Source organism: Harpegnathos saltator, unplaced genomic scaffold (assembly GCF_003227715.2).
Source record: "Harpegnathos saltator strain DR-91 unplaced genomic scaffold, Hsal_v8.6 scaffold425, whole genome shotgun sequence".
Lineage (NCBI taxonomy): Eukaryota > Metazoa > Arthropoda > Insecta > Hymenoptera > Formicidae > Harpegnathos > Harpegnathos saltator.
This window is the reverse complement of record NW_020230234.1, coordinates 460,398-483,392: the sequence shown is the minus strand read 5'-3', so window position 1 is coordinate 483,392 and position 22,995 is coordinate 460,398. Positions and strand designations below refer to the sequence as shown.

Here is a 22,995-nt window from a genome sequence, read left to right as displayed (position 1 = left end):
CATTAAGCAATTATTAAGAGTTTAAAAGTCTAAAATACGTTGCCAAAATATGGATTTGATTTTCATAATATTGTTATGTCCGAGCCACAAGGTTTGTGATAACGTCCGTTGTCCACGAGCCTTAGGCATCTGATGCTGATTTTAATAACTGAACGAAGATTGTCTGGACGACGGAAAATCGAAAAGAAAAAAACAATAACAGCTGACAGAGAGTCTCCGGCAAGCTGTTATCGAGAACAAACGCAAGAATTGAAGAATAGAGAATTATTCCTGTAAGAAGCTTGAGCGAGCTGCGCTGTGTATAGCAAAGCTTCATATTTGTTACGCGAGTGTTTTCATTTGCCTGAGTACAAGTGTGAGTGCGAGAGTGAGCCTAACAATATGTATCTCGATAGACTCGTCATCGCACGTTATGTGAGTCTGATATTATATCAGATAACTAAAATAGCTCTGCTACTTGCGTATATATAATAACTAGTCATCTACTGTGTAATAAATATCATACCTTTGTTTTTATTTATTCGTAGTGTTTCGAGCCGTTAACATCAATTTAAAGTCATATTTCAATCTTTTAAAATGTTTATATCAGATAATGTTATTCGTTCGTGTCTGCTTTATGAACTCGAACTTGGAATCGACGTCGCCAAGGCTTCTAGGAAGATTTTTATCATATTTGGAGAAGATGCAATAAGAATCGCTCAAAGATGGTTTAAAAAATTTGCTTCGGGAGATGAACTAGAAGACAAAGCCAGATCAGGAAAACCATCAAATGTAGGTACTGATAAATTTTAAAGACAATGATTGAAATGAATTAAATTGACGTGTCAGATACTTGTTAAGAAGTTCCGAGTAAGCGATGAAACAATTAGATTTTATTTACACAAAATAGAAAAGAAGTGGTAGATTATTTTTATACACCTCAAAAGAAGAAAATAAAGCGACAGAAATTTTTTACTATTTAATATTTATTTGACGAAGTACTTGTTCAGTGTACAATCCGTATTCATCCGTGCCGGTGGGTCTTATTAATTATTAATAATTAGATTTTAAAATTGCCAATATACTTTATGATAAAGTGATTGTAATGATACATTTATTAGAACGCGAACGAACAGAATAAACTGCGCTTGAATTTTAAATAAAAATTCATTTTACCAGAGATAATTGATAGGAAAATTTTCGTAATATTTATTCATATGTGGTCAATAAGACTGACGAGTAATATTACGAATATAATATTATGAATATAACACGATTAAACAGCAATTAAACTTCGGGAGAGTAGAATTGCATAACTTTGCGACGCGATATACCTGATGTATATCGTTCAACTCAGTAATTATACAAATATAAATATTAATTATGCATTCAATTTCTCGAATGATAACGAAGCACATGCATAGGATTGAATCAATGGTAATTTTCGTTGAAACATAATTCAGCGTGTTGCATTGTCTATTAATGCGCATCGATTTTAATCTCTATATAACCGTTCGGCTATAGCGTTTTATGGAACGCTATCCACCAGCGTCAACAGTCAATTTAGCTCGCTTTGCACAGTCATCATTAAGCAATTGCTTTCCATGTACCGTCCGTGCTATTGGATTTTCGCTGAATGTCCTTCATTTTTTCCATCTTCTCTCTCTGTGTAGAAATTTCAAAACAAGATGTTAAAATGCGAGTAGTGTGATTAACGTAAATAAGTTACAGACTCGAAATGCGTAGCATCTTTTTTAACGAAAAAAAGAAAAAAGCAGATATTGATGTAGCGTTTATTTTTTAATGTAGTTTTATTTTTGTGCATATTTATTTCCAATGCTTTGTTGTGTCATTCGAGAATGCTATATTTGCATAATCGCATTGCGTTGAACAGTACATCACATATGCATCACATGCGAGGGTATGCAATTTAATTGTCCCGATAAATTTAACCGTTGTTTAACCACGGTCATTCGTTGAATACTGCTCATTAGTCTTATTAACCCCATATAAATAAATATTATAAACAGTTTTCATTAAAATATAAGCGATTGGTTTTCGTTGTCCAATATAGATTGAGTTGGCAAATTTGACAAATGATAAAAATCTGCACAGTTATCAGGGAAAGAAATACTAAAAATCCGACTATCTTTTGCAAGCTGGCAATATACAGGGTGCACGATTTATCTGAAGACATTGAAATATCTCGAGAAATATGCATTGGATAAAAGAAAGTGGTTAATGAAAGTTGTTAGTCTCGAAGGGGGACATCCAATGATACCAAACTCGTCCTCCCACCCCACTCCCTGGGGATGGGGGTTGGGGGCAACTTTGAAATCTTAAATGGAAACCCCCATTTTTTATTGCAGATGCAGATTCTACGCCACAAAATACGTAAATTTTGTCCGAAACTTTTCTTTTATTCGTGATAGATGGCGCTGTAATCGCAAAAAATTATATTTTCCGCAATTCTCCAGAAATGATCATTGGATTGAGAAATAAAAAATACCTGTTCAATATTTTTAAAGAACATAATAAAAGTTATTCCCCCCCCCCATCCTCTCGGGGTAGGGTGGGTGGTAACGTTCAAATCTGCATGACGGTTGCCCAGCGCATAACTCAATAGCAGCACAGGAAGTATTAGACCGTAATTACAATGGTCGGTGGATTGGCAGAGGTGACCCGATTAATTGGCCTGCTAGGTCGCCTGATTTGACATCGCCGGATTTCTTTCTGTAGGGTTACCTAAAAGATAAGGTTTATCAACAAGTGCCAACAACTCGTGAAAACATGGTAGAACGCATAAGAAACGCTTGCGCTGAAACTCCCGCAGATATGCTTCTATCCTGTGTACAGTCATTTGAAAAAAGGATCAATAAGTGTATTGAAGTTGAAGGTAAAAATTTCGAACACTTACTCTAATTAATTGAACAGTGAGAGGCAAGGGGACTCACATTAAAAAAGCACCCCGATCTGTGAGAGGCAAGGGGACTCACATTAAAAAAGCACCCGAAGGGAACATAAAACTATTACGTCCTCGTCGTTGTTCCTGTGTAACGCTAAAAGTAGTTTCTCGGAAAAATTCAACGCTATCTATCACGAATGAAAAAAATTGTTTCAATAAAAATTTCACGTACAATCTAATTCTGCAATGAAAAATGTGGGTCCCCATTTGAGATTTTAACGTTACTTCTTTTAGCTTTTAGCTTTTAGGGAAACTACTTTTAGCGTTACACAGGAACAACGATGAAGACGTAGTAGTTTTATGTTCCCTTCGGGTGCTTTTTTAATGTGAGTCCCCTTGCCTCTCACAGATCGGGGTGCTTTTTTAATGTGAGTCCCCTTGCCTCTCACTGTTCAATTAATTAGAGTAAGTGTTCGAAATTTTTACCTTCAACTTCAATACACTTATTGATCCTTTTTTCAAATGACTGTACACAGGATAGAAGCATATCTGCGGGAGTTTCAGCGCAAGCGTTTCTTATGCGTTCTACCATGTTTTCACGAGTTGTTGGCACTTGTTGATAAACCTTATCTTTTAGGTAACCTTACAGAAAGAAATCCGGCGATGTCAAATCAGGCGACCTAGCAGGCCAATTAATCGGGTCACCTCTGCCAATCCACCGACCATTGTAATTACGGTCTAATACTTCCTGTGCTGCTATTGAGTTATGCGCTGGGCAACCGTCATGCAGATTTGAACGTTACCACCCACCCTACCCCGAGAGGATGGGGGGGGGAATAACTTTTATTATGTTCTTTAAAAATATTGAACAGGTATTTTTTATTTCTCAATCCAATGATCATTTCTGGAGAATTGCGGAAAATATAATTTTTTGCGATTACAGCGCCATCTATCACGAATAAAAAAAAAGTTTCAGACAAAATTTACGTATTTTGTGGCGTAGAATCTGTATCTGCAATAAAAAATGGGGGTTTCCATTTAAGATTTCAAAGTTGCCCCCAACCCCCATCCCCAGGGAGTGGGGTGGGTGGACGAGTTTGGTATCATTGGATGTCCCCCTCGAGACTAACAACTTTCATTAACCACTTTCTTTTATCCAATGCATATTTCTCGAGATATTTCAATGTCTTCAGATAAATCGTGCACCCTATATACAACAAATTTTCGTATTTTGTTGGCATTGCCATTCGCCTTCTGTGATGACGAGCCGTTTTACTTGAGAATGAAATAAGAATGAAATAAGAAATAGAAAAGTAATGAACATGTTTTCTTTTTTTCTATTATTATAATCATCATTTTTAATCGTGAGAGCGAAATAGTAAAATTATGGATGTGATGATTTTAACCATTATTTTGAAAGACCAAACGATAATGTACAGAGCTCAGAAATGAATTATCGATATTCTAACTAGTAATTGTAACTGCAGTGACGTTATAAGCGACGAACAATTCGAGAAAAATGTTTATCTAGAAGAGAGGAGATTTTTACGATCGTGGTCTTTTTTCGAACTTTTGGATTGATAAGTGTTCTTTGATCTTTCCCATTCGAAAATTTGAGTTGAATATAGCATGGCAAATAACTGATCTTATCGTGATTATAATCACAAAAGAGATAAACAACTGTATTTATACAATTTAGCATATTTATGTCATAAATGTCTAGTTATAAATTACTCCTAAACATTGAGCTACTATCGCAGAAATGTAGAAGCTGAAAACAAAATAAAAATCTGAAGGATTTAAAAGTGTAACTATGGTACTAAGGCGATCATTATAACGTCAGAAATTGGACGGTTACAACATTTGAGTCACAAGGGAAATTCGTCAGCAAAACTTTGGCTGGAGAGAGAAGCTTCTATAGATATTGCTGCTATCAATATTGAACGTATCAATAGTAAATAGAAACAAGCGCTGTAAGGAGAGAGGTGGTAGTCTAAGTCTCTTCTTTAGGTTAACTAAGCTTCATACGTTAGTCATGGAGTAGTGTTTAAAGAATCCACAACTCGTCTCTTCCACTCGCGAAAATTTATTTCTCGTCGCAAATTTTTATTTAAATTTTGAGAGATTCTTTCATCCGCACCAAGTGTCACGGACTAATCACGTTTCGGTAATTCAGTCGCAATCAGTAATATTGTATAAACGAGAGTTACAATTATACAGATGAATATACCTTTATTTTATATTATTGACATACATTAGAATTTCATTATTTTATTTTATTTGGTAGCTTACCAGAACCAATAGTACTCACAATTATTTATCAGTGACCTATTGACGGGAACAAATTCGAGGGCAGAAGTTCATTAAGCGTTTCTCAAACAGTGTTTATAATATATTCAGATGATTTAAAATACGAGAAAAGCTCAAATTTTATCGATCTAATCTGTAATTAATAGTCTTAATGACGAGATAACTATGTATATATGCGCTTATTTGAAATATTACATATATAATCATATTAATATTCTTAGGTTGAAAGAACTAGAGACGTTAGATCTCTGGTCGATCAGTTAGCCGACACAAAAAATTCTCTTTAAAGACTGAAGGTCCTAACAACATAGTTAATTTTGATTGCGACAAAACTTTTTCAGCACGTTATATTTCATTGTTATAATATGTTAAATTATACGAAAATAGCCCTTTTTTGTTTTAACTTTAACTGCAAATTTCTCAAAATTGTGACATGATAGAATTTGAAAACCGTATTCGTATTCGTATTCAGAATACTACAGAAAATAACTAAACTCGTTCTGATGTTCGAAAAAGAGTAATTTTTGTCAAACTATACATTGTTACAATATGATAATAAGTTCTGTTTCTTTGTAAGTATTTTTAATTCGGCTATCGCTTATTTATGACTTCTGCCTTTTTCCCACTTTTTGAAATTAATATGCATATATTCAGGCGAAACAATTCGGAAGTGGGCGACATAAATTTCTTTGTTTACAACGGAGATAAGTTTTTTTTAGATTTTCTTCTATGTCCGAATTATTCAAGCAGTTCATTCTGCAAATTGAACGAGTCGGTCGATTATCGATGAATTTGATAAAACAAATAAATCTTTCGTCTATCTTGTACTTTCTTTTGTTTCATCCATACTTCGTAAACAAATGATCAATATCAATCTAATAAATCAGAAATTAATATGTTTGTTTAATTTTCAAAACGTTCTTTTAACAGAGTGATATTCTCGAACGACGACACACTAGTTGGACGATTGTCTTTTACTTTATTCTATTACATTTACTGATTTACTGATAACGTTTACCGAAACTTAAAAGCAAGTGAATTCATAGTGAAATGGTTGCGGACAAACCAGTGGTAAGAATGTCCTTGACATCGCATTCCCGATAAGATAATTTAGATAACCTTTTAAATATAGATGTCGTAAACATTGAAACGTAGTAGGCAGAAAGCAAAATATTTTTTTTATATTACGAAACTAATGGTATATTAAATCTTTAATTGAATGAATAGCCCGATTTCACGGTGGAGAATGATATTTACAAAGGACAAAAGAGGCCATATTCCGACACTTGTAAAAGCATCGGAGAATTGATTTGGAAAAGAATTGACAGCTTTAGTGATAAAGATGCACAGGTTAGTTCATATTTATTCAATGTATCACTACATACCCTCGCACATCTAACGTCACGTTGCGTATGATAATTTCCAACTGTGACCTTTTCGGGCTATTAAAACTTAAGATCTCTTCTTCAGAAGAACAGTTTTCGAATAGAAAAGATTCAAATTTCGGACCTTTGTTATTTCAAATTAAAAATTGCATATTGGTAACCTACAGAACGTTGTACGAAAAATGACGAAGTAAAATGGTTATATTATGTTGTTACATCACAAGCGCGATCCTCGATGATTTGAGAAAAATGTTAGGCATTTCAAAAAACAAATCTACCTGTCGCCATATCCATTTATTACTATATTATGGTGAAAGTGGAAGAATATCTTGTAGCCATCATTATTAGTGAATTTCCGGCAATGCGTGTTTTATTAGAGAGAGAAGTCTATGTATCTAGAGACAGAATTGATTTAAATAGAATAATTGAAAAAGTGACATGTCGAAGATGTAACTGTAAAATTTTTCGAAAATTAAGGGGACTTTCTTTTCAAAATTTTACATAAAAATACGACAATTTCTCATTAATAAGGAAAATAATTTTACAGATATCGCGTTGATTATGTCATAAAACATTATCAGAAAATACTAATTATACAGATTATATTGGGTTGGCAACACAGTGATTGCGGATTTTGTCGACAGATGGATTTTACACTTTCTTTTGTTTCGTTAACGTGTTCAAAGTACCTAACCTATATTTTTTTCTTATTGTTTGGACTTCTACCTTTCATTTAGTACAAAAATTATATCGATTAGTTCTTTAATTTTGTTTTTATCCCAATTTAAATATGGAAGAGCAAGACGTGCACTTCAGACATATTTTATTGTATTATTTCCGAAAAGGCAAGAACGCATCGCAAGCACATAAAATGGGAATGAAGCCTTGAAAGAAAGGCAGTGTCAAAATTGGTTTGCCAGATTTCGTTCTGATGATTTTTCATTGAAAAATGCTCCACGATCTGGCCGTCCAGTTGAAGTCGATGAGACCCATATCAAGGCCATTATCGATTCAGATCGTCATAGCACAACACGTGATATTGCAGAGAAGCTCAATATATCGCATACATGCATTGAAAAAAATTTAAAAAAGCAAATTTAAAATTTTGAATTTTCATTCTTATTTAAAATCCGCAATCACTTAGTTGCCAACCCAATACAATGTTACCTAATAAAGCTATCAAAAATCGTTTTATAATTGCACATTTATTAACATATATATTCAGATTCTTTGACCGTCACTGTGCTTAATTTCTTATTTATCTCTTATTTATCTGTATCTGATGATTACTTCTTCTAAATTATGCATGTTTAATATCTTATTTATCTCTCTGTGATAGTTTCTTCATAAATGTATAGTCGAAAGATAAACACGTATTTGAAGTTCGTCTTTCTTGCGCTTCGTATATTCAAATTTTCCGGTTTTTGCATATTTGGTTTTGCTCCCACAAAAGCACACGATGTTAAATCGTGCATAGTTATTTACATTTCCAAATGAATGAAATTTGTAATTTTCGTAGACAAAAGCATTAAGTTCGACATTTTGACATAGAAATTTGATGTGGAATCTCTCAAACATCTGTATTCAGTATTTAATAAATATTTCCAAACTATTATTGGATAATAATTTTTCAAATATAGAAAGAAAATATGTCTCGAAAATTAAAGGAGATTCTTTTTCAAAATTTCACAGAAAAATCGATGCGTTTCAAATATCGTACACATGTTTAAGAAACATTGTTTTGAATTATTAATTAACGGAATCCCGAATTTGCTATCAAGTGTATTTTTAATAACATTGTATACGAGAGAACTATAAAAATTTAAGAGAAATACATATCGTCGCATCGATGTTGCATAAACATCGACGTAATGACATATTTCACGTTTTATGACACTGGATCGTTTATATTTCTTTCTTTACTACCGAAAGTGATTTGAGTTTCAGCTCGTGACAGAGCAACGTTCTCTCGAGACTGCAAAGAAAATCAACAATTGACAATCGATAATTAAAAAAATATTCCAAAATCACAAGAATATTATTACAACCGGCAAATCCGCGATGGAGCGAACATATCCAGCGACCTGGAGACATTCGTGACACTACTGATAATTTTTTGCTTTGCAGATCGACGCACGCACAGAAGAACTGGTTACGTATAAGGAACTCCAGAAAAAAATTACGAAATGCGCCATTTGGCTGCAGGAACAGGAAATTAAACCAGACGATATAATCAGTGTGTGCACGCACAACCAGATAAATGCTTTCGTGTCGTGTCTCGCAGCGAGTTATATCAATGCTATCTTCAACCCATGGGATGAGAACATGAATTTGCGTGAGTCTTCCTGCAATTCTCAGAAAAAAAAAACAATTCGATTCTGGTGATGGAACGCGAATAATGTCATCATTGTTACATGCCGCTTCGTTCAATTTTATTTCGTTGTTTGATCAAGTGTTATTCACATATCACAGGTCACAAGACGTTAATAGTAATGTTATAAATATTTTTGTTTGTCAAAATTCAAATTTACGTGCAGCCACATTCGTATTTTACTTCTACTTTAAAACCGGAGCCCTTATATTTTTGACTGCTAAACTATATTCTTCTTTTTTATATTCCTTGCGTTTTAAAATGCAAGTCACTCAATGCAGAGAATATGGCACATGACGATAAAATAATACAGCTAACATTTACCTCTGATCTCTGATCTCTGATCTGACATCTGTCTGATCTCTGATCGCATTGCCATCAATCTACTGCAATTTTTCGGCAAATATGATTACAAACTAGCAATCCTCTTCAGAAGCATATTAGTTTTCTTTGGACTTTTATTCTGTCTTTCTCTATTTCGCTTCTTTTTGTCTAAAATCTTTTCTATATATCGTGATAAAAATTAAATGTTCGTAGCGTTTGAAATTTCGGGACAACGTTATGATTTTAAATAGTTTTATCCTGTTAGAATAACTCAGGTAGGATTACACTTTTCGGCCGATTTCCTTATTGCTATTGCTATTCCTTTTGTTTCGCAGGAACTAGGCTTCTCGTGGAGACATAAAACGTTATTAAAACGATATTGGTTGAAAATCGTACAGGGCTTTGACATATATTACCCAACGCATTGTGTTCACTGTTTACAAAGTAAACAGAATTAATAATATTATTGTTGTTATTATTGCAGTTAGTAATAACAGTAGTATGTTATAAAGTTGAAAAACAATACTATAATAGAACACATAATAGTATGTTAATTTATATATATACAGGGTGAGTCAATTAAAGTGTACAGACTTATATCTTGGAAATTAATAATTTTAGAGAAAAATGTTTCAGACAAAAGTTGTATGGTGTCAAATGGGATATAAGAAGGTATCATTGATCAGACCTTGATTAGCTATTTGAAGTTTACGTGAAGGTCACCAACAATTTTTCAAATGGAATGCCCTACTTTTCTTGGCACATTCTTATAACGTATTTCAAGCGCTTTCCAAAACACTACAACAAAGTATATTTTTGTTAAGTACATCCCGAGTTATGAAGCTTCAAAGTTGCAGTACCGCCGGCATTTGCATTATCCAAGGTGTACCGCGTGGGGGTTGCATGGTCGGATTTACACCTCTTTGTATATGTGTGTGTGTGTGTGTGTGTACGTATGTATGTGTGTGTACCTGCGTGTGTATGTGTATGTATGCGCGCGTGCGTGTGTGTGTGCGTGCGAACACGCGCGCGCGCGCACACACCCACACACACACATATGCAAAGAGGTGTAAATCCGACCATGCAACCTCCACACGGTACACCTTGGATAATGCAAATGCCGGCAGTACTGCAACTTTGAAGCTTCATAATTCGGGATGTACTTAACAAAAAAATACTTTGTGTAGTGTTTTGGAAAGCTCTTGAATATTATAAGAATGTGCCAAGAAAAGTAGTTCCATTTCAAAAATTGTTGGTGACCTTCACGTAACCTTCAAATAGCTAATCAAGGTCTAATCAATGATACCTTCTTATATCCCATTTGACACCATATAACTTTTGTCTGAAACATTTTTCTAAAAAATTATTAATTTCCAAGATATAAGTCTGTAACACTTTAATTGACTCACCCTGTATATGTTTTTTATATAAATTTCAAAATTTTTCTCTTTCCGTTTCAAGGATTGTGTATAAACAATTATTATATATTTTATTATATAATTATATATTTAACGTTATATCATACTATATAATAATAATAACTCTGTACATATTTTGCCAATATATGGCATGCGAAATGTTACACCCACCGTCGATGGGTTGTGATATTTCTTATTAAGTGAGGGTTGAATAGATTCAAATTGAGTGATCGAAATTTAATTCTATGAGGGGGACTGGGCGAGAACTTCGTCTTTTCAATATGATAGCTGAGCAAGATTTGCCAACGCTGTAATAACCCCTTTGTTGCATCGGTATGATTCATATAAACTTTACAGAATACAAACTTTGTGGGATAGCGTCTAAAGTTTTATAACGTTTAGATCTTAATCTTAATTTAAGGTAGGTAATTCCGAACGGTCATATGTATATCCGCCATGGTGTGTCTGTTATTTATTTAAATGCATATCCCGATCTGTCTTTTGGGACCGAATTATAAGAAGGTAAACAGTGGGGTTAAAATTTACGAATTTATCGAGGAATACAATATAGCTCCAAACATCTCAGAAAAGAATACGTTACGTTGCGGTACGTAATAGGAGCGACATGCATCAAAGCCTCGTATGATTTTCTAAGCTAATTGTCCCTGAGCTCTTACATATCCCTGAGTTCAAACGTCTACGAGCAAACTAGATATTACGAAACGAGAGGAATGGCGATGGTAATAAAAAAAACCGACCCGAATATTTAAGTCAAATGGAAGTCGCAAGCAGAATCTTGCGTGACTATTTCAGATCATACGCCTTTGTATTCAAATCGCTTCTTCTCTCTCATTTCCTTTGTATCCCTCTCAAAATTTCATAGAGACATTCTTACATATAATTATATATATATGTAAAATATAATTATAAATATAATATGTATAATACATATAATATATATAAATAAAGAATATATACATAATATAAAAAAAAATATATATATTTTTTTAGAATATTAAAATTAGGAAAATTAAAAGAATTGTAAAACATTTTTAAAATTATTCTTTCTTTAATTGAATTTCGCTTAAAATTATTTTATACATGTAGTCAGCAATTAATTGATATCACTGAAGTATTGTGTTATGTTATTTAATTGAATCATCATTACAATCATTCGTAGCCTGCGTATGTTCTCTACGATAAATTTCCGATTACATTTAAACTCTTAAATTACCTGAAATCTCAAGCTTAATCATTAACTCGCCAACTTATTAACTCCAAAAGCAACTTTCGAATTTAATTAGCTTCGAAAACCCAATTTGCTTAATGGAAGTTTATCGTGGAGGAAAATGAATTTGAGTCAACTCGAAGAGTTTGTCCGATCTAACGTTTCGTCATTCCACAGAAACTGCGCTGCGTGTGATGCAAATGACTATGCCGAAGGTGATCTTCTGCAACGAGAAATCCGTAAGCGTGGTGCTGCAGGCAGTGCGCGAAAAGAATTACAAGCCCAAGGTGGTGGTCTTCGGCAACCACCCCGACGCAGTTTCGTTCGCGAGGATTTTGAGCAGCTACAGCGATGCGCAAGCGGCGCGCTTCCGTTACGTCGAGAATGACAATATCAGGAAAACGTCGTGCATCTTGCATTCATCCGGTACCACGGGAATACCGAAGGCCGTCGAGTTGTCCAATTATTCTATGCTGTCATTGAATGAAGAGAGCAAGATCAATATGAACGAGACGGTACCGCTTTGGTTCTCCTCGATTTACTGGGTCAGTGGTATAATGTTGAACCTGAAGGCGATTAGTCAAGGTGCCAAGGTGATCGTCTATCCGAAATTTGACGAAGAGATGACGTGTATCTTAATCGAGAAGTATAAGGTAAGACGAATGTGAGGAAACTCACCGAGACCGTTCGTATCGCGATGTAGACGCGTTAACTATCCACTAATAACTAACCATTAATAATAATCAACTGTTAATAATGACCAAGTATATAACGTTAATAATAACCAAATATTAATGATAACCAACAAGTTCCGCGGGCAAATTTGTTTCTTCGTTTGTTTTCCACAATTGTCGTGCAATTGCTGTTCTTCTTATGAATTTTGTTTCGAACCTTACGTAAATCACATGTCGACTTATCTAAGCGCTCCTACGACTTAATCGAAATTGAAATTAGTTCATTATGCAAATTATATTCTCGGATAAAATGTTGCTATTCATGATGTATATAAATGTGATGTACGATGTAATAACAAATCGCGATAATAGGCAACTAAGTTGCGACTTGCATCTTCGATGAATTTTTTATTATACACTTACAGACACGTTATGCTCGGTCCACGAGTTTTATATCCAATAAATCGGTAATCCCAACGTGAAATTACATTTGTAATAAAATACATTGAAAACCCATCTTGCTATTCAGGTGACGTGGCTGTTCACAGGAACTAGCATGACAAATCGATTCCTCAAAGCCGGTTACGTAAAGAATTATTCTTTATCTACCTTGAAAATTATCTTCTGTGGCGGTGCTATCCTCAAGCCGGAATCGCAAAAGGAACTGAAAAGACTTCTGCCGCACGTCGACATACTGCAGGCTTACGGTAGATATCGTACCGACGATACGTACGATGGATTGTCACAAACGCGACATCAAAATTTCAAAATGATTTATCGTCATTTATCAAAATATCAAAATAGCAAAATTTCAAAATTTATCAAAATATCAAAATTATTTATTATCTGAAGAGAAGTTTGACCGCTATTTTATCTCGCGTTTTTAGGAATGACGGAACTGGGTGGAATGGCAACGTGCCAGATGCCGCACCACAAGCTCGGTTCTTGTGGATCTGTAGTGCCGAATATGCAAATAAAGATCGTAGATCCAGAGAGCGGAAAGACTCTCGGCTCGAACGAAATGGGAGAGCTGTGGGCGAAATCGGAAAATATAATGACTGGTTATTACAGAAATCCCGAGGCGACAAAAAGCACGATTGACGAGGGAGGTAGTGAAAAGTTTTATTTCTTGTGTGACTTGTGACGTCATATAAATTGACAAATATGAACGAAGCGGAAGAATTATCTACACCTAATATATAAACTAGATGGATTTGCCAAATTACAAATTAACTCTGTTTCTCTCCATGAAAATGATTGAAATAAATTCGAATTTCTTCCAGGATGGTTGCACTCGGGTGATCTTTGCTACATCGATGAGAATGGCGAGGTATTCGTGGTCGACAGGCTGAAAGAGCTCATAAAATACAGAGGATATCAAATCTCACCCGCGGAGATAGAAGATCTTCTACTAACACATCCAGCAGTGTTAGAAATTGCGGTGGTAGCAGTGCCTCATTCGACGGACGATGAACATCCTATAGCTTACGTCACCAAGAAACACGGAGCTACGGTATTATCCAAATTTTTCAATGTGCTCACAAAAATTATTTTGCAAAATATGAAATTTGATATATAAACTCTCGTTGGTTGGCTTTAACACATACGCAGAGAGAGAAAAGAATGTTTGGTTGAACGAAGCAATTTTTATGATAAAATATGAACAATACAGAAGTTCCGGTTGAAGTTATAAGAATTCAGGATAAATTATCAAGATTTCTGATTAAATTTAGACAGAATTCTAATATTTCCAATTGTGATTTCTGAATTGCTGATATTTTATGGAAAATTAGTTTACTCTACTAAACACTTCTCTCCGTGTGTACAGGATGATTCATATAAAGTGACCTATTTAATTATTAACAAAAGTGGAAGACATGAAAAAATAGTTCATACTAACTTGTTCAGTATAAAAGAAAACGTCGTATGATGAAAATGATTATTTTATAGGCAGAAACCTTGAAGACATTTCAACGTCAACTTTATTTTTTTAATGGTGAATTTGATATTTCTTTTTATTTTTTTTACTTTTTAAAATATGATGGCCCTTTTTAAGACAAATTCAATGATATATTATTATAATATGATTGTTCAACTTCGTTACTCTGATTACTTTATATAAGACAGACCGTGGTGCGGCATACAGTAATCAAATTGCGTCTCTCCTGCAGGTAACAGAGCAAGAACTGATCGACTATGTAGCGAATAATATGATGGACCATTTTAAACTTCGTGCCGGAGTAGTGTTCTTGGATAGTTTTCCTTATACAGGATCTGGGAAAATTGCGAAAAAGGAATTAAGAGCATTGGCTAAGAAATTAGCGATTGAGTAAAATGTATTGAGGACATGAATCTTGTTCATGTCATTAAAATTACAGATATTTGCACGATTAGAAAGGGGACAAATGTGACAGATAATTATTTTATAATTGAAGAAACCATAATTTTATTTATGTAATTATATATGTGTATATTCTATTTTCTTAGTTTTAATATTTAGACATTAATACGGACAAAAGAAAAGGTGGAAATTATTCTCGATGATTTCCTGCATTTCATGCAATGTAGAGTAGCAAAAACTAAAAATATGCGCACTTCTATAATTGTCTTTTTGCACTTTTAAGAGTTAAGCAACACGTAAAAATTAATTCTATATATTGATGATAAATATCCCAGCAAAAATAAAAAGTTTCATGAGCGTTTGTTTAGCGTCTATGTGAGCGTTTATAAGAGTCGTTAGGAGTTTAAAAACAGTCAGTAGAGAATTTGTAGAGTGGAATTTGCAATGCTGCAGCGTTTGAAGGTGTTTTTCTCAGCAAAACTTTGACGAAACGTTATGTACAGCGTTTGATCGAAGCGTTCCGAAAGCGTTTGAAACCCAATGGCATTCTTATAAGGTTTAAGAGCGTATAAACTCTCAAAAAACTCTCATCAAACGATTGTCAACGCTTTACAAAACTTCTTATTTTTGCCAGGATAAGCGTTCAGTGAGTTCTCCCTCCTCCTAAAACTCCAGCAACAGTTTTTCAATTTGACAATGTGCAGGAAATCGCACTTCTGAGTGATGAGCGAGAAATTTGATTTGAGTCACTTCTTCACAAGAAACGTGCAGGGTTCTTTGTCAAAATGTTACATATATTAAAATTTCATTTCTTGTTGTCTTTGTTGGATTGCCTTTAAAATTCTTTTAAATTCTTCTTTGTTCATACCAGATAAGTGTCGGCAAAACATATAATCCAAAAAACGTAATTTTTCACGACTGCTGGAGAAAAGAAGATCTCAATAAAACTGATTATGGGCATTAGTTGTGGATTAGAATATACACGATACTTTATTTCCTAATTCTCCTTTTCCATCTTTCAGCGGTAATTATCGAAAATATGAAGCGTGTCACTCTCCCGTTGCAAAATGTAATTTTATGCATATTTTTAACGTATTAGCTCAAAATTATACATTTTCCAGCTGTGTCATTTTTCCATACGACGTGCGACATATTGCAGTGATATTAATTAGTGTCGCGAGTTTTATTATTAGGGAATATTAAGTTCCTTCGCCTTGCTTAGACCAGCCATTAGAAAGTCAACGATCTTTTCCAGTAGGAACCATTTCTTCGGTTGAATGCAGGAAACCATATTTGTCACTATCGTCTATTTAGTAGCCTAAGACTAGCGACTTCTGGTACGTGTCCATGATATTGTGTCCGATACAATATAAGGGAATTACAAAACTACTATCTCTACATATATATATATATATATATATATATATATATATATATACATACATATATATACATATATATATACATATGTATATATATAATGTCCGGAATTTTTTGGAAATGAATAATTATGAAGATTAATCAGATCGAACTATGAGGAAAAGTCAAGTATTATTTTGCAAAAATAGCAATAGTTATTAAGTTATTAATGATTGAAATTTTGCGTACTTATTTGTAAAATGGTAAAGGTCATATTTGTTCTGAATGACCTATTCTAAATTTATATGACGGCTACTGTGCCTAGCGACAGGTTTAAAATTCAGGGTTCAAAGTTCAATATATTTGTATCTATCACTAGACAGCCGTCATATGATTGTAGATCAAGTCATTCTGGACAAAAAAATCCTTTATCATTTTGCAAATAAGTAAGCAAATTTTCAAGTTATCAGCTTATAGAGCCACTAGATGTGGTCATTTTCAACTAGTAATAACTTAATAATTGTTGCGATTTTTGCAAAATGGTGCTTGACTTTTCTTTTTAGTTTAATCCGATTAATCTTCATAATTTTTTGTTTCCAAAAGATTCTGGACACCCTATATATACATAATGTCACAAATCACCAGAATTTTTTGTAAACGTGACATTTCAGAGAAAAATGTTGAAATAAAAGTTGTTTGATTTAAAGGTTAGCAAGATATCGTAAGTTAAATGTTGAAAACGTTACTAAGTTTTCCTTAAATATCTCAAAAAATATTAGGCAAATAAAACATTGTTTTAGACAAAAGTTGCTCGAATCAATTGGTAGAAAAAAATGATATAATAAAAAACTGATGAGATTTCAATTTAAGAATATTGATGATCAGTGAATATTACGAAAATTGCGCAATCTGTAAACAAAATGCTATCTTATGTTCTTCTTTAAGCCAAACAACCTTCGTCTGAGACATTTTTTTCTAAAATGTCGCGTTTATAAAAAAATTGAATGGAACGTGTGGTCTGTAACACCTTGCATAGGAAGGTAATAACATGTCTCAAAAAGACAACGACGCGACGCCAGTGATTATCTCGGTCAATATTCTTTTTCCTGGATTTAGAAATCTCTAGCTAAAATGTGGATGGTTCAAACATGAATGCGAAATCGAACAGCGCGCACTTACCGTGGTATGCGTGTATACATATCCGTCCGGGTTGAACGAGGGGAAGATGTACCAGTCGTAGTTCTCGGCTATGTTTCTGACGTCCAGGTCCTTGCTGGTCAGTAATTGGTGCAGTATGTACATGACAACGGTCGGCGAGATCCATTCTCTGGCGTGAATACCACCCTTGACGAACATACCGTTTTTATTCAGCTTGAAGAACATTTTCACACCCTTGATTGGCCGACTCTCTTATGTCGTGCCGCTCACGATGCACAGTGGGCCAGAATTCCAGATAAGTGTCAAAAAATACATTTTTCGACTGTTTCTGGACTGTTTAAATAAATACATATTTATTTGATAATATTAATGTCAAACTGATGAAATGTAAAATGATTTTTCTGTCAGACATATATTAAGACCGCAAGATATTCATAAAGTTGACGTCTTTTACAAATGTCATCGATTGTAATATTTAACTGATACAAATTATATCTTTATCGAATAAAACAAGCTATAAAATAGACATGAATAAAAATCGTTATTATATAAAGAAATTCTATGACTCTTCCTCTTTCTAATAGTATATAATAAATTATAAAAAAATAATTCTATTACTATATAATAACGCATCAAAACTTAGTTCACTTGCACGAAAATATCAATGCTGTCTTTCAGAGCATATCGATTTTTGGAAACGTACTCGTCGTGACTCGTCGATTGGACTTAATCGGTTTTGTAACTGATGCTTCGTACTTTAATATCCAGAAAAGATCGTCTGCTTTTATTTGCTTTTACGACAGCTAGAACAAAATAATTATTGCAATGTTGGTAGACAAGCAATGTCCCAAAAAATCAAAATATTGAAATATTGAAATAGGATTATTGATCGACAAGTCATAATATTAAGTACGAATATTGAGACAAATTATCGATGCATACACATATATACATATATGTATGTATATATATATATATATATATATATATATATATAATGAAAACAGGGTTTTTTTAAATACTTCGAATACGACTCACACTAACGACTGGTAGTACAAGAATTATGACAATCTCTTTAAGCCATGTAAAATTCTTATCCTTAAACTGTATTATATTTCTTTGAGAAGATTACTAACGCTCATTATATTCAAAAGCAAACTTGCAAACATAATTGAAAATTTTCTTTTGACATTGTTTTCTGTATCATTCACCTGCATCTTGTCTTTTGGATAATTAAACAAAAATTCTTGACCGCAAAACATGTTTGACATTTTTTATAATATAATCTATTGAACCGATTAGTGCAGATGTCCATAAAATACTTTGTGAGCCAAAAATTCCTACATGCTTAACTCTAGATAGCGATAATAGTTCTGATAGCAATTAATATCAAATGCCAAAAAAATGTTAAATATATTATGAAAAAATGTTAAATATATTATTACTAGATATAGTTATGTAATAAAACACACACATACATACATAATAAAAAAGATTATAAAATATAATAAATGAATTAATAATTAAATGTTTATTTAATACTTATTTAATTCTATAATATTTAATTCTATAATAAAATTAACGATATTCAATGATTACATGATATTAATGACACATATTTGTTTAAATCCGGAAACGGTCGAAAAATATATTTTTTGACACTTTTCTGGAATTCTGGCCCACTGTGCGATGATCTGCACTTTGTCGGGATGCTGCTTGGCCAAGTCGTCCAGATTCTTATAGATCGCCGCAAGATTGTAGTAGTCGGTGAAGTCGAAGGACAGCGTTCGGTTCTAAAACGTCGTCCTGTCGATTAGCGCTTGCACGTTGTCGATATAGACATTATACAGTATATCGGCTTCCTTCATCATCTCGTGGAATTCGGGTAGTTTGTGCGGAGGCACCATCAGGTCCATGGATCTCTTTATGTAGCTTGGCGATTTCCAGAAGGAGAACCGCGAAGGCATGTTGCATTTCATTTTTATTTCGCATACATTTAGAAGAGAAATCAAATGAGGAGAAACATGTCTCAGGATTAATGAAACATCGAAATTTCAGGACCCAGAAATTAGATTTACAGATCCAGAAACATACGACGTCCTGGACATGAATAGAACAAAGGGCTTCAGGCTTTAGAAACATCGAGCTGAAAAGTCGATTCAGCGATATGAAGAAGTATGAGAGGTTGTTCGTAACAACGCGACGTTAGAAATTGAAACTTTCACATGTACACTCGAAAAAATATTCTATTGTTGATTTACTGAAATTGCTGCTCAGTATTTGCACTCACCCCATCGATGGACTCTTCGAGGTGGCGCAATACTTTCAGATGCTTCTCCGTGATTGGCATAAGCCATGAAGACCTTGTAATTGTAGAAGGTAGCCTTCTTGGTGGCCGCTAACCTCAAGAACGCGCACAGCAATATCGCCTTCCACATAGTGATCTTGTGCAAACGCAAAGTGCCATTATCCTTCGATATCCTAACGCACAAGATTTATTCTCGTTAATTCGTTAATCGAGCAGAATTATTGCGAATATGTAAAAACCCATGGGACAACTGATTAACCCTACGATTTCGATCAACTAATTAAAAATTGATAGAATTTATCGGGCATTTTGACATATATCAATTAATATAAATTAAAAGAAAATATGTAAAATTATGTCGTTATGTGCGCATCTTAATAATATTCGAAGAGAATCCATGAGAACGTTTTCTGAACGTCGTATGATATATCTGTAGTAAAAATGTTGTTTTATTTGTTCATCTGTTTGTCTGTTGTTATTAATGAATTACTTCCCCGTTACTATTCTTATCTGTTATTAATAAATCTCCGAATTGTTTCTCGCGGTTCGACAACCGCCGTTTGATTGTCACCGCCCAGTTGAATGAGAGAACATTGTTGACTTACCCTCTTGCGAAACAGGAGCATTCTAATCGTCACCACTGCTTCGTTCAATTTAAGTGCATCTGTGCATACGGCACCAACGATATGCATCCGGCAAGTTAATTGAGAAAAATCACTCATCGTGATCGATCAAGCGGAGAACGATCGTTTCGGATTTACTGTCTATCTATCTATTATTAGCTCCGAAAAATTAGTTCGAAAAAATCGCGTTATCACGCCGATTAATTTCTGCACTAGGCTTAATGTGGTGAAACCTGTTAACAATACCTATTCAATCTGGGTTTCGCAAACTGTATTTATGATAAATATCATAAATCGAATATCATAAGTCGAAGATATATCGAATATTTTGTGGATATTCCGAGTATTGCTGTATGCGCGCGAAATATTTTCAAAATATAGAAAAATATGAAACTTACCTTTATTTACCTTATTTTTTTTAAACAAAAAGCTAAAACTAAGCACACGCGCAATACGTATTGTGTTATTTTTAGAAATCTCAAACTCAAATTATTTTTCTTTTTCAAGATATATATGTACGTAACTTAAGTTTTTATAAGCGAAACTTATAATTATAATAAAACTCTACAAAACACTGTTCTATTGTACAAAAGAAGTGACATATTAAAACAGTAGCGCCAACTGAGAAACTCTACTCAACATCAACTCTGCAAATGAGAGCGATTTGCAATCTAAAGACAATAGTATCCAAAACACCTAATGACACATAGTCTTCGGATACTTCGGAAACAGTATCTTTATTATTTACTGGAACACTGAGTCATAGCCCGTGATGGTTATTTTACTTATTATTATAACAAATTAGTTGTACAATGCAATAAAACGTATTTAATGCAAAAGATCTTGGCGCGGTATATTTTGGAAAGAAAAATAATTTGAATTTGGTATACATGAATCATGAAAAAAATAATTTGAGTTTGGAATTTCTAAAAGTAACACAATATGTGTTGCGCGTGTACTTAGCATTATTGTTTTTACCTTTTTGTTTAAAAAGGTAAGTTTTATATTTTTCTATATTATATGACTTTTCCACAGAGATGATGTAAAAAATCAAAAAGTGTTTATTTACAATGGCGTAATGAAAATAATCGTAAAACATAAGGCCAATGAGCAAAGAGATATAAGAGAAATATTAATATTGAAGCTGGATGCTTCATCCATAAGCATCTGAAATGTATTGCACTATATGTATCTATATTCATCGTTGATAAAGCACTTTGAATTTTTTTTACCTACTGCGGTATCAAATGTTTTACCTTTGAAACTTTATAAAGCAATATACATGCCGTAAATGCACCTTATCGATACTCATTTTTAAAGTGATATTTTCGAAACAGTTTGTATGAAAAAAAATATTTTTTTTTTTAATAACAGCTAAGACGTCACCTTTCCAACGTATTATAATATGTAATGAAATAATTATGATAAATAGAACACTTAATATCATTAACTCTTAAATTTATATAGCTAATATAATATAATGAAAAAATTAATTATAAATATTATTAAATAAATTTTATAAATATTATATTAATAGAAACACAATTTTTTCAACAATTTCATCACTTTTATAAGAATAGAATGTTAGTTATAGTCTTCAACATAAATTATTGTTTCGCACCGTCCGTAATCTTATGTCTTCAGACATATAATGTATGCGACAATAATAAGAAAAATTAAAACCTTACAAGGGAATGGTCACAACTGTCTAATTCTGACTTTGTTCTCCTTGAAATATGTTGTTGAACATAAAAAATTAAGATTTACGTATTTTTTATATACGTATCCAAACTCACTTCTAAAAAGTAAAACACTTGACAGATAATTTAATACATCTTATTTTGAAGGAATAACTTCGAAACCGTGAAAAACATAAGACAAGTATTTTAAATGAAAATTTAAATAATTAGCGTTCATGAAAAAAGTAAAATCAAATCTTGCAATAATTTAATATTTAAAACAATATCCTCCCATTATCATAAACTTAACAAATCTTAATAAAAATAATTTATGTGTGTATATTTATAAAGCAATTTTAATATTAAATGTATTGTTATAATACCGTTATAATATATCCTAATTTAATAATATCTCAAATATTATTAAAGTGCGCTACATTACAATGATATAATATATTCTATCTGCTGTAATATATCATGATTTTATATTGTTCTAAGTATTATTAAAGCATACATCATAACGAGAAAGAGTACAGCATTATAATGAAAGAGTACATTGTGATAAACACACCGCTATGATTTAATAATAATTTGAGATGTTACAAAAGCACAGCATATGTATGCTTTGATTTACCTTTACAATACTATTGATTGTGATCTGTAAAGTATTAATAATTTATTTTTAGTATTTTTATATTTTTATAGTCCAACATAAATTATACAATTATGTATGATCCATAATTTCTGTATGATTACGTAATCCATCATTACATAATGTTGTAATTACTTGAATGTTTCGTCTGTTGATGCATTTCATTATTCGTTTGCGTTGTAGTAATTACTTTTTCTCGATATCTTAGTTCACGCAATTCACGTAGTTTACGACTTCGTTCGTGCTGTAAGTCTATTAAAAAATTTGCAAGTCGTGAATGA

General features: G+C 33.1%; 3 protein-coding genes across 7 annotated transcripts; 1 reads left to right on the top strand and 2 right to left on the bottom strand.

The window, feature by feature from the left end:
• The first annotated feature begins 561 nt into the window (after positions 1–561).
• LOC112589189 (4-coumarate--CoA ligase 1-like) lies at positions 562–15,914 on the top strand. Of its 3 annotated transcripts, none has more exons than XM_025301469.1 (9): positions 711–771; positions 6,125–6,265; positions 6,422–6,544; positions 8,707–8,914; positions 12,098–12,573; positions 13,124–13,301; positions 13,482–13,703; positions 13,878–14,107; positions 14,766–15,914. In XM_025301469.1, the coding sequence occupies exons 2-9, from the start codon at positions 6,245–6,247 to the stop codon at positions 14,925–14,927; spliced, it is 1,620 nt and encodes a 539-aa protein (XP_025157254.1). In that variant the 5' UTR covers positions 711–771; positions 6,125–6,244; the 3' UTR covers positions 14,928–15,914. The 3 variants fall into 3 exon arrangements, with proteins under 3 accessions (XP_025157252.1, XP_025157254.1, XP_025157253.1); XM_025301468.1 differs by lacking the exon at positions 711–771 and adding an exon at positions 4,910–5,051; XM_025301467.1 differs by lacking the exon at positions 6,125–6,265 and having other exon boundaries at positions 562–771.
• A 1,476-nt stretch (positions 15,915–17,390) lies between these two features.
• LOC112588066 (zinc carboxypeptidase-like) lies at positions 17,391–17,792 on the bottom strand. The gene has a single exon (XM_025301478.1). The coding sequence runs from the start codon at positions 17,675–17,677 to the stop codon at positions 17,417–17,419; it is 261 nt and encodes an 86-aa protein (XP_025157263.1). The 5' UTR covers positions 17,678–17,792; the 3' UTR covers positions 17,391–17,416.
• A 265-nt stretch (positions 17,793–18,057) lies between these two features.
• Positions 18,058–20,857, bottom strand: LOC105187944 (uncharacterized). 3 transcript variants are annotated; one of them, XM_025301477.1, is made up of 3 exons: positions 20,366–20,857; positions 19,743–19,933; positions 18,058–18,255 (listed from the first exon to the last, which is right to left on the bottom strand). In XM_025301477.1, exons 2-3 carry the CDS (start codon positions 19,888–19,890, stop codon positions 18,179–18,181), a joined length of 225 nt encoding a protein of 74 aa, XP_025157262.1. In that variant the 5' UTR covers positions 19,891–19,933; positions 20,366–20,857; the 3' UTR covers positions 18,058–18,178. The 3 variants fall into 3 exon arrangements, with proteins under 3 accessions (XP_025157262.1, XP_025157261.1, XP_025157260.1); XM_025301476.1 differs by lacking the exon at positions 18,058–18,255 and adding an exon at positions 19,019–19,245; XM_025301475.1 differs by lacking the exons at positions 18,058–18,255; positions 20,366–20,857 and adding an exon at positions 19,019–19,598 and having other exon boundaries at positions 19,743–20,068.
• Positions 20,858–22,995: the final 2,138 nt, after the last annotated feature.